This window comes from Rhagoletis pomonella, unplaced genomic scaffold (assembly GCF_013731165.1).
Source record: "Rhagoletis pomonella isolate Grant_MI unplaced genomic scaffold, Rhpom_1.0 Rhpom_scaffold_00002, whole genome shotgun sequence".
NCBI lineage: Eukaryota > Metazoa > Arthropoda > Insecta > Diptera > Tephritidae > Rhagoletis > Rhagoletis pomonella.
The window spans coordinates 33463908-33480059 of record NW_023458556.1 but is presented as its reverse complement, the minus strand read 5'-3'; the positions used below and the strand labels follow the sequence as shown (position 1 = coordinate 33480059).

Sequence of the window (16152 nt, the reverse complement as noted above, 5' to 3'; positions counted from 1 at the left end):
GCAATTGAGGCTGCTTCAGCAAACGTTTCGGTGGACTCCAATGCTTTGCAATTAAGGCTGCTGCAGAAAACTGCGGCAGCATCTCAGCGGGATTGATTAGTTAACTTGCTAATGGAGGATGCTTGGAGCAGAAGCAAAATCATTGTGAGGAAATGCTGTTAATGGCATAATAAAGAAACATTTCGAGAGCGGTTTTGCCGTGCCCTATGTACCCAAAATGCAGCGATTCGTCCCAGCGCTACACTTGCACCTACGCATCTTGCATCTTGATGGCTGTCGCAATTTAACACACAGCACTTCATTTTATTAGTTTTCACGCAGTCTTCTACTCAAAAATCACTCACAAATTGCAAATTAACACAATTTAAACTGATTTTTCACTTATAATTCAAATTTCTCTTTCGCTGATTTGTAAACAAAGGTTTATTTACAAATTACTACAACTGTCAAAATCGGCAAAACCAAAGTAGTGGTACCACTGACGGCGCCACCTTTGTTCGCTGCACCGTGCTTCCTGACGTGCCTGGGCGAGTGCTCTTCTGCAAGCAGCTGCCCAGTGGGGTGAGCACGTCTATGGCCCCTAACAAGGAACAGCTTGCAGATCATTGTGTCGTGCTTCTTGACCGGAAGCAATTTAGCCTCGTCGTGCAGGTGGCGTTCCGTAGTGCGGTGTTTTGGGTCGTCTGCAGCTTCATCCTTTGCATCCTGCTACGTTTCTTTATCTTTGCCCCAAGTACTGCCGGCTAGCGACTTGAGGGCCTTGTTGTGGCTCCGTACTTTGATGACAATAGGGGTTGTATGCGCAGAGGAGGCCAGACTGTCTAAGGTTACTCCGAGTATTTTGGGGTTATTTACCGTCCGAATTGGTGTATCATCGACGTGAATCCCCAGCGGTTGCCTGATCTCCTTCGTCCAGGTGTTGAACAAGGTCGCAGAGGCTTTTGTAGGGGAGAGGGTTAGGGTCCTTGCAGTGAAGAAGCGAAAAAGCTCGGAGAGATACCCGTTTACTTTCCAACACAAGTCATCAGTTCCATTCCCAGTCGCCATGATCGAGCAATCGTCGGCGTAAGAGACAATCGAGACTCCCTCTGGTGGTTGAGGGAGCTTTGAAATGTAAAAGTTAAACAGTAGCGGGGAAAGGACGCCACCCTGTGGAACCCCCTGTTTTATTTTTCTAAGTCTAACCATGCTGATGCTTCGCAGGGGTCAGGTGGTTCGTGAAATACGGGAGCAGCAGAGCCTATAGTGTCTACGCTACCGGGGAGAGGAGTGTTATCGGCCGATAAGATTCTCCTTTGTTGGCTGGTTTCCCCCGTCTATTCGTCGAAGTATTCGATTAAACCGCCGAAGCGAAAGACGCAAGCAAAGTTGTCGGTAACTAGAACACTAAACTATAACAACTGCTTCTTTAACTTGAACTTTAAAGAGAGCACACAAACAATAACAGGTATCAGTGTTAAACACACATACAAAGGTATCTACTTCGAGATAATATACTGATAAACATTCATGGAATTGTGTAGATTAGCATTTTTCGCTTTTTATAAATGCTCACAAGAAACACTTGATTAAATATTATGTGGCGTTTGGATTGGCGCAGTAGTTGAAAAATGGCTCAGTTTCGCTTAGGGCGCACGAAAGCGCAGTCAAATACATATATATATATATACATATATTATTTTATAGATAAAGATTTTTACGGAAGTAAAAAGGGAAAGTGGCATATTTAAACAGAGGTACCTATACTGTATAAAAACGTACAACGGCCTAAAAGTTTTTCAGCAAAATGGGAAAGGCGATGGAGGATGTAAGTACATACTGATACATATGGATGTATGTATGCTTATTATATAATAGCTTAACTTTATTATGGATTTGTAAACTTTCGTACAAGGAAATATATGTATTTCCTGCATAGCTTGTTCCTAGTAAAAAACAAAAAATATTTAAAATGTTAATGACCCTTATAGAAAAACTGTTCACTAAAGTGGCCGCCTGCAATAAAATGCAACGCCGTTGGTTATTTTATTAATCAGCGAAAGATTGTGCTTGTTTGTTTACTCCCCACAATTTGCGTTTTGCCACTGAGCAATGTGCAGCATTCTTCGCTTCCCTTTTATTTGTTGTACTGTGTTGTAGGCGCTGCTTTTGCGGCATTTTATCTTCAGGTGATTTTTCTGTTTACGTGTCTGCTCTGCTGTGCTAACAGCAACCAACTAAACGAAGATATATCGGGCAGAAATTAGAAGATATAAACAGTATGGATCGTATATACTAAAATTTGCAATTCGTATTTGATTATTTACAGGTTTTTGGACGTGGTCAAGGGCTTGGTGGAAGTTCATCGGTCGTAGTGTTAATTCCTAGCCATACTTCCATGACCTCAAATTCTATTCCAACAACTGCCATGAATATACACGGTAAGTCAATACATACGAAACGGATGTGGTTACTTCCGTATTGTTCACTATTTACAAATATCTTTACAAAATTCTGTCTTTTAGTAAACGCCAACACGCTGAAATACATCAGCTTAATCACATTAACATTGCAAAATGCGATACTTGGACTTAGTATGCGATATGCACGTATACGGCCCGGTGAAATTTTCATAAGCACCACAGGTAGATACATATGTAACTGAATTTAGTAAACATTACTAAATATTTTTTTGTTTTTTTTTTGTTTTGATTCATTGACACTTTTACATGAAGCGCGGCATATGCGTAATCGCAATCAAAATTCTTTGCTGATAAGAAACATTTCCTGTTTCTAATCAGAAGAGGACATACCTATTTTTGCTTTTAGCAGCACTTGTTATATACATAAATTTCGAGTACATATCTCACATCGCACATTACGACATGCACGCATTTCCGGGGTTCTATCCGGATTTTTAACTATACGGACATTTTAGATATTCGAATTTCTAATTACGAAAATCCGTTTACCCGGATAACAAAATAACGGATATTAACCGGATATTTGAATTTTCGAACAAAATAACAATTGTTTTTACATTATTGAAGTCTTCTTTTATTTATTTTGCAATATTTTAAGTATTTTTACCACAATTTAGCCGCATAAAACTTTCTTTCACTTGTTTCACTAGAATTACATAACCGATCTATCTGCGTACCCAAAATGTTTCTAAAAATTCAGATTAAAAAGTTCAAAATTTAGGTGAAAATTTGTTGAATTTATCCATGTTCTGTATAATTTTCGTAATAGAGCCAAATTTATTCTAATATTTTCGAATATTTTTGTTTTTTTTTTTAGCTGTGCTTATGTCCGAGTTGGTCAAACTACTCACTTGCCTTGTGTTAGTCTTCAATGAAGAGGGTAAGGACGCGCAAAAATTTGTACGAACTTTGCACAAAACCATTATTGCGAATCCGGTTGACACTTTGAAAGTGTGCGTCCCCTCTCTAGTATATATTGTACAAAATAATTTGCTATATGTATCTGCCTCGCATCTGGATGCGGCGACCTATCAAGTAACCTATCAACTGAAGATTCTCACTACTGCAATGTTTGCAGTATTTATTTTACGTCGACGGCTGATTCATACACAATGGGGCGCATTAGTGTTACTTATTGCAGGCGTTGTAATGGTGCAATTAGCGCAAACAGTGGACGATAATGTAGGAAGCGCACCACCAACTGGACCGGAACAAAATCGCATGCTTGGATTGTGGGCAGCTCTTGGCGCTTGTTTTCTGTCTGGCTTCGCTGGAATTTATTTCGAAAAAATTCTTAAAGGTGCCGACATATCCGTATGGATGCGCAACGTTCAACTCAGCTTGCTTAGTATACCATTTGGCTTGCTAACCTGCTTCATTAACGATGGGCGACAAATTGCCAGTGTCGGATTTTTCTATGGCTATGATTTATTCATTTGGTATTTGATATTTCTACAGGCCGGCGGTGGCTTAATTGTTGCCGTCGTAGTCAAGTATGCAGATAACATATTAAAAGGTTTCGCCACCTCTTTAGCTATTGTCGTTTCGTGTATAGCTTCAATCTATATTTTCGACTTTAAATTAACAACGCGTTTTGCAGTGGGTGCGGGACTAGTAATCGCATCCATATTCCTGTACGGCTATGATCCTAAAAAATCAGCTGCAAGCTCTAGGCAGACGACAGTCGCATCTGCCCAAAAGAATGATACGAAATCAGAAGATGAGGAGAAACTTTTACCCAGAGTTTAATTGCTGATGTTTGACAGAAAAATCGATTTTTAAAATTTATTTACAGTATTTACTACATACTTAAATATTGATATTGGTTAGATTTAGACTTAAAAGGGTTATTATTAAAATTGCGAAGAATAAGGTTTACTTGTTTACGAAAGTTTTATTCTTGTTTAAAAACTTTTTGTGACCTAAGCTTATTCTTTAATTAATTAAATTAAACATTTACTCAAATATATCTGAATTTCTAATTATTGTATGAATGTTTTTATTTAAAATATACTAAGTCTGATGTATAAAATAAAATTTGTTATAAAAACAACCGAGATGAATATATTTTGCAGGTACAATTATTCGCTCCGTCTGCTGTTGTTGTTGTTGTTGTAGCGGCACTACTAAGCCCCGCCTTTTTCGGGTCTACGTCCGTCTGCTCAGTTGCCTAGATAATAATAATAATAATTATTATAATAGATTGGCTCTTACACACATGTTAGTCTTTGGCCGAGCTTCTCCTCCGATTTGTAGCGTGCGCCTTGATGTTGTCAAACGAAGAGGAGGGACCTACAGTTTTACGCCGAATTTCAGAACTAGTGCAAAACGGATGTAGAGCGGGACAGTTGAAATTTACGGTGTAAGTATATAAATTCTTACTTCTCTTACAATAGGGGTATTCTCTGAGTCTTGCAAAGCCCTTGCATGGTGCACAGATTGCACAGTAAAAACCGGTTTTCGTATGGGACAGCTTTGCAAACCGTGCAATCCGTGCACCGTGCAAGGGCTTTGCAAGACTCAGAGAATACCCCTACTGTGAAAGTAGATCAGCGTTGGTCGCGAGTTCAAATCGCGGTGGAGGCAGTTGTGAGTTTTAAGATTTAATGAATTTATATCGTTGTTGTGTTTTGCAATTGGTCGATGGGCGGTTTTGCAAAAACATCGACGATATGTATATTTACATTTTTTTATTTATATATTTGCCTCCATGATGAATCGTTGTCCACCAATCTATTAATGGGCCGTATGAATAAAAACTAAGCAATTGCTTTTTCTTAAAATTTCATACCTTTTACTTCAATTTTGTTTGGATAAATTGAGTAAAAGATCTGAAATTTTAAGAAAAAGCAATTGCTTATTTTTATTCATAGGGCCCAATGTACTGCTTCAAACATTGAACACACAGCCGCTGACATCTTGAGTTTTTTATTTAATGGCGAAGACAGACGGTTTTTTAAGTTACAACTCCACAACAAGCTTTATGGAGACTTTCAGCCTTCTATTTCGCCAAACATCCCCAATATCTAAAAACTACGCGCAAGAATTTTAATAGGTTCATGAAACTGGTTTTGATGAAACAAAGCAGGGTTTGCTACTCTAAATTCAGTTTTCTGCTGATAAAAAAAGCACAATGTTCAAAATATCGCTTGCCTACAGTTTGGTCAGAAATAGTTCTACTAGCTCTAGAATTTTTTAATATTCTATGTATAGGTAATCGTATTTGATCCAAATTATTAAATAACAATTTTTTTTTGTAGTTTTAACAGTAATTTTTATTCTCATTGATTTTACACTGGAAATGATTATAAATTCAATTCTTGCAAACATCTTATACTGCCGCTTTTCAGAACGGTGCCAACGTATATATCGCGTGTAACTACTACATACACACATACATATGTGTATATATGCCGAGCTGACGTCGCCCTGCAAGAAGCAACTGGTATCAAATTTTTAGTTTATTTAGAGTAAATAGTTCGGTTTAGAGATGGGCACGGGCCTAAATATTTAATCCCGATACCGCTCATCCTGTAATTCAATTTCTAAGTCCCGAACCTGGCCATCCCGACGTTTTACCGGATTGTACCGCCGGTCACGAGATCTATCATTAAGAAAAATGCACATGTCTTTCAAATGAATTTTAAAAAATAAAAAATATAATGAAAGATCTAGCATCTTCCGATTATTTTGTTTTGCTGTGCTGCTGTTCCTTTTCGTTTCAATAAAACATAAAAACGGCATATTTCATACATACATCGATTTTGAGGAAGATTTTCTAAGTTTGCGGTTTTATCGGGAGTGTCAGAATAGAATTTTGTCCCGTCACGCCGGCAAAATTTTTATAGACCTTCTCGATACCGCCAATCCCAATCAATTTGAAATGAGTACCGTGGGTCCCGCGGGTCCCGATATTCCGCGCCATCTCTAATTCGGATGTAACTGAAAGCAGTCCTTTCAAAACAGTATCGAACTGGGATTAGGTAATGCACTGGAGGAGTATTCCAAATAAATCTTATTCGCAACAGTCTGAATTGACTGAAAATTGTTCACTGGTTTCGAAACAGTCCTAGGTTATGCCATGTTAAATTGGTCAGTTATTTGCATGGACTAGCATCAGTACCCGTCACCCAAATCTAGACTCGTGACTATTTCTAAGCTGGTATAAATTCTTGCAGGGAAGCGCATGTGGAATATGTATACATATATATGTATGTACATATATGAATGGACATAAGTAGATGAACATTAAACTAATAAAAAACAAACAAAGAAAAACACCTGAAACGAGTCTTCGTTAATAAGGCGGATATTAATTCAAGAAATTTGTAGAAAAATTATAGAATATTGGTTGGTAATAGTTTAAAGACAAATATATAGTTGTTTTTATACGCTACACTTAAAGCCCACAGTTCCAACCTAAAGTGGGATCATTTAATTGGGTCTGAATTTTCAGTATTAAACTGTATATGCGCAGCGATGGGCCTAATTTAATGGGCAGTTTTTTAATAACATCACTACGCTTAAGTAATAGCAATGAAGTGCCATCAATTTCATGTTCCTTAAAAACGTGGGCTTCTTTTGGGAAATACTTCGCAAAATATGAAGCAACTTGATCAACATTCCAGTCTTTTACATCCGGTACATCAATCGGTTCATAGGGGCTGTAACGTATAGCCGGAGTAATATTAACGGTCTCATCATGGTTTGGCTTTGGCCTTTTGGAAGCTGTGACGTCAGCAACTTTTTCCTCGCTACTACTACTGGCAGTGTTTCCACTAATCGTACTACTGCTGCTTGTTGTACTACTACCACCGCTTTCCAAGTAGCTAGCATCCGTTTCCGGCCCTCCATTGTCTTGTTTCTGTCCGTTCTCGCCGTTCTTTTGAGTTTCTTGAAGTGACAATTTTGCAGCAGTACTTTTTGCTTCTGCCGCCGCTGCGGCAATGCTTACATTTTGCTGTTGTTGCTGTTGTTGAATCAGTTGGCTTCGAATCGCTCGCTGTGGTTCATCACCAATGATTTCTCGTATGGTTTTAACAGGCAAATCAGAAACATTGTTAATGCTCGGCTGGCATTTATTGCATTTCCAGCGAAAAATTTGTTGAAATTTGTACACATTGGGAATGTGGCACGTAAGATGGTAAGATTTTACACATTTAGAACATGTAACCATTGGTTGCTAGAGTAAAATGCAGGAAAATTACTATATATTTTTCATCTTTTATGCAAAGAACTTAGTGGAGCGGCGGGAAGAGATTAGCAATTGTATGAGTAATACATGGTTAAAAACCATAATGACGAATTTCCACTAGGCATTGAAATGACAAAAAATGTATGCCATTTAAAAAAATGGCATGTGGAAATTAATCCAATTACTATTTTTTTAATGTAATCACACGATTATTTTTTAATAGCCGACTTTGTCATTTGTCATTTTTGCCATTTAATGCCTAGTGGAAATCCAGCATAATTCAATTCAAGATACATATGGCTGCATTTCTTTATTCATTCTGAACGTTTGGAATAAGCTTTTTTGTTTATTTATTCTTTAGAACGTTCCTGATGATATGTTGACTTATATTTCAAACGCATTCTGTTTATTCCGGCTGTGAAATGGGATTATCCGGAATGTATAAAGAAACGCAGCCATATGTACAGTATCGGTCATATCTATAGCACGCCATTTCAAAGTGATATTGTGTGCAACTTATGTTTATTTATTTATTTTTGAGAATTTTCAATTAAAATACAATTCTTTCTCTAACAAACCCCATATAAACCCAAGTTTAACAACTTGTAGAAAGCTTCAAAAAAGTGCAAAAAATTTTCACCTAAATTTCAAACTTTTTTTCTCGGAAGTGTTTGAATTTTTCTGATTACACAGTTTTATAGCCCAATCAATTTTAGTCTGATAATGTGCAAGTTTCAAGGTACTGAAAGTTACCGTTGATTTTTTAGAATTTTTTTCTCCAAAGGCGGTGCGATTTTCATCCATATACAAATAAATTGAGTTTATTCATTATATGGAAGCCAATGCGACAAAAAAAAATTCTAAAAAATTAACGGTTATTCGTAGCCACTTGAAATTTGCACATTATCGGACTAAAATTGCAGTGGCTAAAAAACTGTGTACTCGAAAAAATTCTAACACTTCCGAGAAAAAAGTTTGAAACTTAGGTGAAAATTTGTTGCACTTTTTTGAAGTTCTCTACAAATTGTTAAACTTGGGTTTATATGGGGTTTGTTAGAGAAAGAACTGTATTTTAATTGAAAATTCTTAAAACCAAATAAATAAACATAAGTGGCACACAATATCACTTGGAAATGGCGTGCTATAGATATGACCGATACTGTATGTGCATAAATTATTTTTTTGTTAGAAATGGATTTGTTTATAATTGAAAATTTGTAGAACTCACGTATAGTTTTTGTGGAATGGAGAATTCTATAGAATACTAATAATTATCTTTGTACTATTTTCAACTTTTTAATCAGATTTTTTTAGAATTTTTTTGAGTATGCAGATTTGTAGCCCAATCAATTTTATTATAATAAGGTGCAAGTTTTAAGTAGCTAGGAATTACCGTTGCTTTTTGGCAATTTTTTTCACGCAGTCTCTTCCATACAAATGCAAAACACCTTCAACAAAAAAAGTTCTCAAAAATCAACGCGATTTTTCACTAACTGCGAACTTGCATTTTTTTACTAGAATTTAATGGGCTACAAAACTGCATACTCAAATAAAATTCTAAAAAATCTGATTAAAAAGTTTAAAATTTTGATGAAAATTTGCTGAATTTTCGCCAGTTTTGCACAAAGTTTAGGAATTATATTTTTATGTTTTTGTTGTTGAATGAACCATATTTTTATACACAATCGGCGGAAAAATATTAGAATAAAAATTGTTGCATATATTGTGAAAAATTTGCCGTGCCAATACTTTGTTCCGGCAGTGTACCTATGTATATATGTATATCAATATGATTTTTAATTATTAATGTTTATATCTTAAAGACAAACACCTTTAAAGGAAATAGTATCAAAAATTGCTGAAAAAGCATGCTGTTTTGCGCTAGCTACACTTTGGTTTTAACCATATGCGGTCGTACGACAATATTAGGTTACAATCAACTCTTTACCCGATACTAAGATTTTAATGGTAATAAAATTTTCCTAAAGATTTCTCGGAAAATGCCACTGGAGTGACTGCCTTTGACTAGATACATATATGTAAATCTGGGTCGATTTGTAGGTCCAACAGCTATGCTAGTCGCTTTGCGTGCGGCTCCACTATCTTCGCTCATTTAGAAGTTTTAAATACAAGTGATATGATAGAGATTTAGATTTGCTTTAGAAGAAACTATTTTTTCTAATGATGAAATTGGCCAATTTTTTTTGGAGTAAAATTAAGGACTTACATTAATTTTGGGTTCACAGTCAGCAAACGCATCACATAGGTCGCACTTGCGACAATTTTCGCACTTGTAGTATTGACGTAGAACATCAACATCCTCGAAATCAACTGGCAAACACAATTTATGCACCCGTCTTTCACATTGCAAACAAGTAATCAGTTTATTCTTGGCGTGAGTACCACGCTTTGCTTCGCGCTTTTGGCACACATCACAAACATCAGCGGTAGCTATTTCAGGTGTCGACCCAGCGTTTGTACTGCCCGAAGCGGTAGAAGATTGTGATAGTCGTTTGTTTTGTTGCGCGTCTTGGTTTTGCAATAAATTTGACGTTGGTGTATCGCGTTTACGATCTGTTTGGTTATATGTGCCACTTGCTGGTGATCCTGTGCCGCTTGAATAAGCTGTTGCTGCAATGTTGGCGCGCTGTGAACGCGGCAAGTAGTTGTCAGACGGATCAAATACTGCCTTGGGTTTCTGTAAAACAAATAGTTTATGCATGTACATATCATTGTTTGGAGTGCACTTGCTGTTTTTGCAGCAAACGTCTTACTTTTATGCGGCCTGTAGTGCGCACGCCTACATGTTCCTGACCTCCTGTGCTTGAACCATCATCCTGCTGTGGAATACGCAAGCGAGCCACTTTTTTCATCTTTTAATAAATTAAGTCCGCTTTTCTGTACTGCCTAAAATAGTAGAATTCTGTATCTTGTGAAAAATTTTCTATTCACAAGTTAAAACATAAATTTAAATTATACTTCTCACTTTTACTGAGAGTTTTTTGCGAGAAATAATTTTTTCCGTAGAGAAGAATAAACTTTAAACAATTAAACCGATATACATCAAAATCGAAATCACAATCAACTTGGCTTCAGTATTCTTCCTTCTTCTTTTTATGCTTGTTCACAATGTATCTCCTATACCGATTTCAGACACTAGTATAACCGAATTAAAATTTGATACCCGATATACATTTATCTTCGTTGGCCTTTAACAAGTTTTTCAGTTATAATGAACTTTAAAATCAGTTAAATTTAAATTAAACTAAGTTTAAAGGAAAAGGGAAATATTAAGTATGCGACAATAATAAAATATTTACCGTCGAAGCACTGCTTCGTCAGTCAACTCTCATCAACGCTACCAAAGCCCTTATTTTGTCTAAAACTGACTACGGCCTGCCTATCTACGGACACTGCGCGAATAAAAACATCAAACTCATCCTACCACCGTATCACACAGCTGCCACAGAAGTGGCCACCCAAACAGACAGCTGCTTGCAGAGGAGCCCTCGCCTAGGCACGTCAGGAGGCATCTATATGAACTGACGGACGAAGTCCAGAGGTTCATCAAGCAACCTCGGTACCTTGGTCCGAACCACGGAAACACTTGATTCTGGACATGCACTTAAAAAACAAAAGCTCAACTCGGCAATGTATCAACAAACCTTCGAAGGTATTTCAGCAGATCTAAAACAACAAGGGTGGAAGTTCCTATACACCGACGGGTCAAAAACAACGTCCACAACTGCGTTTGCTGTGGTAGATTCGGATTTAAATACCGTCAAAGTCGGACGCCTGCTCAACTTCTGTTCTGTTTATACGACCGAGGCCTGTGCCGTATTACAAGCCATTCAATATGCAGTCCAAACGGGTAGTAAATACATTGTATGCACCGACAGCATGTCCACAATCCAAGCAAACAAATATACAACAACCCTCAACTGCGTAACTTTACCAATTCGAAATACTCTAAATCAAAATCATTCCGAGCCACGTGGGTATACCTGGCAACGAAGCTACAGATATAACAGCAAAACTTGCAGCAAAGCACCCCCCGACTGCACTAAATATTATCATCAAAGATGTTTACCGGCTGGCTAATTTAGTCATCGTTAAAATAAAACAAGACGAATGGAGAAATACACGCCACCACTATTCTTCGATCAACACGGAGGGACAAAAGCCCAACTTCCCAACTTAAAGATCTGAGCCCACCAACATGCCAATTCTGCAACGCCTCCTCAGTGTCCGTCACCCATCTACTCGACATTTGCCAACAATTCTCCGCAAAAAGGCATAACATCTTTAGTAGCACTAATCCTCCCAGCATCCTGAAGAAGAGTGACGCCGAATCGATAATAAAAATAAACGAGTATCTTATTTTAACAGAGTTGAAGACTCTAATATAAAGTTAGTTATCATGTAGCCAGTACCACAATAGTTAATTAACATTACTGTTTATATTTATAAGAGAGCCAAAGGTGTAAGCACTAGCGCTCCAAAAACATGTAAGGTTGTGGTTCCCCACTTCTTTTCAGATAATAATAATAACAATAATAATAATAATTATGCGACAATTTCATTCTAAAATCGTCTGTGGTTTCCTCGTAAGAAGCACACATTCATCCCATTTTCTGAATGGCAGCCGCCTAAATAAAAATCTCTTGAACTCTGAAAGTATATTCTACGACCTAAAAAATAAAGATTTTTGTTTAAGTAATTTACACCCGCTTACTGTCACAGTCCGCAATAAACTATTTTTAATTAATGAATTGAAGCCATTAAAATCAATATCAAATCAAAATGGTTACATGTAACGAAATAAATATGCACATATATATTTTGATACATACATACATACAAAACCTGGTGCGCTTAATGATGTATATTTAACGTGAATAATAATAATAAAATATTATTTACACAAACTAATAACAATTTTTTTCGCAATAAATAAATTGGGGCTAGGATCGTAGTAAATCTTAGGTAGGCACTACATATTAATTAATTATATATTAGCGATTTTGTTCAATCAGTTTTAAGACGTCGTCCATACCGCCAAGCCAATTTCACCAGATCACTGTTTTCGATAGTCCAAACAATGAGACAGCAAACAACACTTAAAAAGCCATATATAAAGAATACCAAAATTGGTGTTGAGCAGTACTAAAAATAAATAAATTAATATTTTATTCTCGAAATGGCTATTTTTTTCTCTTTTTCTACTTCATGATCTTACCGACAAATATTTACAAAATGTGCCTGTTGCCAAAAGTGTCATAGCAAACCATTTTCCGGGGAGCAAGCCCAGCAGCGGGTTCAAACCTGTCGGCTTGTATTGTCGAAATATGAAACGTGTACTAAATATGCGAAAATTAAGATTTTTTTAATTTATGGAATGTAATGTATACAAACCTGTAGCAGATTCTACAAAACATGTTGATACAGTTAGCGAATATAAATCCTACTGGCCCTAACCAGCTCGTTAAAATGTAAGAGAGTATAAGAAAACTAACTGAGAATACTGCCATTAAATAATTATATTTGTCAATATCTTTGCTAGTGTTCGTAGCAAACATATAGCCTTCCGTGATGCCGTTAATAGCTAAGAAGTATATAGCTAAACAATGCCATTGCAGCAACCGCTGTGGTAGCCCACCAGCAACAAAATCAGGCCCGCCATATAATAGAAGTATAGTATGTGAGTAACTTTGACCAAAAGTTAGCGCCAATAAGCCAATGGATGTAACTGCTAAGGACAAGTTTCGTAGAACTTTTGCTGCTTGTAAAATGTTGTCCTATAAATTTTGTAATCAGAAAAAATAATTTCAGATTTTTGTGATGCATGGAATCTTACACGATTTTGTTTGTGGAGTTCAATATCACGAGCAATAGTTTGTGTAAAGAAAAAGTAGCTACTATCTTCTATGGGTCTAAAAATGAAACGCGCCGCCAAGCTTCCCAGGTTATTCACTACATCATATGTCGCTTGTTCACTGAAGGTTAGCACTGGGCTTACAGACATTACGTATTTTTCACCTTCAGTTAAAATTTGCTTTAGAACGCCCTGTTTAACGAAACTCAGTGTAAGACTCTGCAGCTCGGAGTTTAAGAACTTTCCCTATTAAAGAAGATAAACATTAGAATTATTTAAAGATCAACTATTTAACATACATCATTTTCCATAAATCCTGGAAGAAAGTCTGTAATTTTCTTAAAAGGAAAGTCATTTCCATCACCATTTTTTATGAACTCTTGTTTCGAATATATATCCCTTCTTTCTTGGCCTTCATTGAATCTTCGAATGTAAAAGTAAAAGAAGCCGTAATTTCCCAGTATAATTGTTGCAGTGCTCACAAGTTGCGCCAGCGCAAACGCATTAATTGCAGCACTTTTGTCGTTTATTACAATCCAGAGAAATACTGCTGACCGTACCAAAATGTATAAAGTGTTCAATATTATTCTTAACCGTACGAAACAAAATACTTGTGTCACAAAACTAGGAGCTTCGGCGCATAGCTCAATAACACATGACAAAGCCATTGCATAGCAACCGAACTGATATTGGGTATTAAATCGCTCATCCACAGGTGATAACAGATGTAACCAAATGTAAATGCAAGGAATACATATGACTGCACAGGTAGGAACTCTACGAAAATTTTTAAAATGTTTTTGATTCTTGAAAACATATTCATAGATATGTAATGTGTGTATGTACTCACGTAAGCCACATTTGGTTGATTAGCTGCGCCCACGAGCACTTATCACGTTGCTGAGTGGTAGCACTTAATCCAGCTCGGTTAAAGGCTTCCCTCGATAAAAACAGCAGAGTACTTTCCAATAATAGCAAACGAACGTTCATAATACCTAAAACCTCTCGACCCACATTTCGCACAATGAAAGCATTGATGGCAAAGGTTAGAACACGACAAACCATCTTTCAATAAAATCGAATAAAATAAGCTTATCAGCCATTACTCATATAAACAATTAGTTCAAAGCATTTAAATATAGATTAGTGAACGCACCTGGAATACAATACTGAAAGCGGCACTAAGGAGGCTGCTGTGAAGCACATTGCGCTGCATCGTACTGGTTTACTTTACTGTACAAACTTTATTTGAATCTTATTAGCCGGCAGAGCAAAAACAGGAATTGCTGCGGTGCGTAAACAAACTTCTCTGAATTTTGAGGACACTATGCATAAGTGTGAAATGGCAATGCATTTAGAAAATAAACAAACTTCAAGAGCTTAAAAACACGTCAATGCATTGCACAGCTGTCTTAACAGAGAACGTAAATGTATATTATAAAGGTAAGACCGCACTTGGTATATCGCACTGAAACTGCAGCGGCGCGACACTTCGCTGCAAATTTTTTAATTTATTTGTGTCAAGATGGATGCCATTGACGCTGATGTAAGATGTAATGTTAATGCCTTTTTTTATGGCGAATTCTTCTCAATTATTATGTTTCTTTACATACAATTTTCTTCTTGAATTAAATGCATGTGAATATTCACTCACAATTGGAAATCCAATTGCTTCTAGTTAAATATATAGTACGAAATGTTATGTCGTTCCGCTAGGTATACCGCACTATGCGGCACCGGAACTGCGCGACACCACGCGGCGCGACATTTTTGCCTAGTTGGTCAACTTTGCCGCGCAGCGTCGCGTCGCGTAGCTCCGCTGCAGCGTAGTGCGGTATGCTCCATAAGAATACATGCAAAGAATATTTTGCCGCGAAGTGTAGTGCCGTGTCGCGTCGCCTAGTGCGGTCGTACCTTAAATTTACGTTCTCTGTGTCTAAAATGACTGTTCACAATGAACTGCTGAAATTATCCCATGATGCAATGAAGAATGGTGGAATACATTTTATGGTGCAATTAAGTTTTCAATTGAAATATATTTTAGTGTTAATGCTATAAAATTAAGTTTAGCGAAACGTTGAGCTGTAATAGTGGAAAAACTTGATTTACGACGCCTCAGAAACTTTAAATGTACTGAAATTCGCGAATACTTCCACAAAAATCACCGTTCGTTTTCACATTTTCCGTATTAATTCTTATTGCAAATTATATATTTTTACAATTTAACTAATTTAAACAAGTTTCCTATCGAAGAATTTAATATTAAGAAAAGTGGCTATTCTGACATTTTCTTTTCACATGCAATTCGAGTTTGTATCTTTGGGACGAATTGAGATTTTGATATAAAACCCGTCAAGGCGAATTTATGCAAAGTGGTGTTGTTAGATCACCTGATTTCTTCGCCTTACATGTATTTTGTTTATGCTTTTCCTGATTTGACAACACATCTAATCAAAAGCAAAATCAGAATACGGTGGTGTGCAATAACACCATACGCAATAACGCCATATGGTCTTATTTCCATATGGCGTTATTTCCAATCCAGAAGTGAAATAAAGCCATATTCAAATTTGTGCAAATGAGTAATAAAGCCATATTATGAAATGACACTCTCAAGGCGA

At 36.7% G+C, this 16152-nt stretch overlaps 3 protein-coding genes across 6 annotated transcripts; 1 reads left to right on the top strand and 2 right to left on the bottom strand.

The window, feature by feature from the left end:
* Positions 1–1640: 1640 nt before the first annotated feature.
* LOC118733499 (UDP-N-acetylglucosamine transporter) lies at positions 1641–4447 on the top strand. Of its 2 annotated transcripts, none has more exons than XM_036462906.1 (4): positions 1641–1807; positions 2309–2420; positions 2505–2624; positions 3280–4447. In XM_036462906.1, exons 1-4 carry the CDS (start codon positions 1787–1789, stop codon positions 4209–4211), a joined length of 1185 nt encoding a protein of 394 aa, XP_036318799.1. In that variant the 5' UTR covers positions 1641–1786; the 3' UTR covers positions 4212–4447. The 2 variants fall into 2 exon arrangements, with proteins under 2 accessions (XP_036318799.1, XP_036318800.1); XM_036462907.1 differs by lacking the exon at positions 1641–1807 and adding an exon at positions 2167–2258.
* A 1253-nt stretch (positions 4448–5700) lies between these two features.
* On the bottom strand, positions 5701–10771 carry LOC118733498. 3 transcript variants are annotated; one of them, XM_036462905.1, is made up of 4 exons: positions 10643–10771; positions 10431–10585; positions 9884–10354; positions 5701–7644 (listed from the first exon to the last, which is right to left on the bottom strand). In XM_036462905.1, the coding sequence occupies exons 2-4, from the start codon at positions 10527–10529 to the stop codon at positions 6862–6864; spliced, it is 1353 nt and encodes a 450-aa protein (XP_036318798.1). In that variant the 5' UTR covers positions 10530–10585; positions 10643–10771; the 3' UTR covers positions 5701–6861. The 3 variants fall into 3 exon arrangements, with proteins under 3 accessions (XP_036318798.1, XP_036318797.1, XP_036318796.1); XM_036462904.1 differs by having other exon boundaries at positions 10431–10579; XM_036462903.1 differs by having other exon boundaries at positions 10431–10563.
* A 1755-nt stretch (positions 10772–12526) lies between these two features.
* LOC118733497 (protein RFT1 homolog) lies at positions 12527–14941 on the bottom strand. The gene is made up of 7 exons (XM_036462902.1): positions 14688–14941; positions 14382–14596; positions 13831–14308; positions 13514–13777; positions 13072–13454; positions 12896–13016; positions 12527–12822 (listed from the first exon to the last, which is right to left on the bottom strand). The coding sequence occupies exons 1-7, from the start codon at positions 14745–14747 to the stop codon at positions 12685–12687; spliced, it is 1659 nt and encodes a 552-aa protein (XP_036318795.1). The 5' UTR covers positions 14748–14941; the 3' UTR covers positions 12527–12684.
* Between the last annotated feature and the right edge of the window lie 1211 nt (positions 14942–16152).

Bases quoted from the DNA above. Each gene is read 5' to 3' on its own strand.
- LOC118733499 (XM_036462906.1), top strand. From the start codon at position 1,787: ATGGGAAAGGCGATGGAGGAT. The intron at 1,808-2,308 runs GTAAGTACATAC...GATTATTTACAG, and splicing joins TGGGAAAGGCGATGGAGGAT to GTTTTTGGACGTGGTCAAGG. The intron at 2,625-3,279 runs GTAGATACATAT...TTTTTTTTTTAG, and splicing joins AATTTTCATAAGCACCACAG to CTGTGCTTATGTCCGAGTTG.
- LOC118733498 (XM_036462905.1), bottom strand. From the start codon at position 10,529: ATGAAAAAAGTGGCTCGCTTGCGTATTCCACAGCAGGATGATGGTTCA. The intron at 10,355-10,430 runs GTAAGACGTTTG...TTTGTTTTACAG, and splicing joins GCACTACAGGCCGCATAAAA to AAACCCAAGGCAGTATTTGA. The intron at 7,645-9,883 runs GTAAGTCCTTAA...ATTTTACTCTAG, and splicing joins ACTGTGAACCCAAAATTAAT to CAACCAATGGTTACATGTTC.
- LOC118733497 (XM_036462902.1), bottom strand. From the start codon at position 14,747: ATGCAGCGCAATGTGCTTCACAGCAGCCTCCTTAGTGCCGCTTTCAGT. The intron at 14,597-14,687 runs GTGCGTTCACTA...TTTTATTGAAAG, and splicing joins CTTTCAGTATTGTATTCCAG to ATGGTTTGTCGTGTTCTAAC. The intron at 13,017-13,071 runs GTTTGTATACAT...TCGCATATTTAG, and splicing joins TTTTGTAGAATCTGCTACAG to TACACGTTTCATATTTCGAC.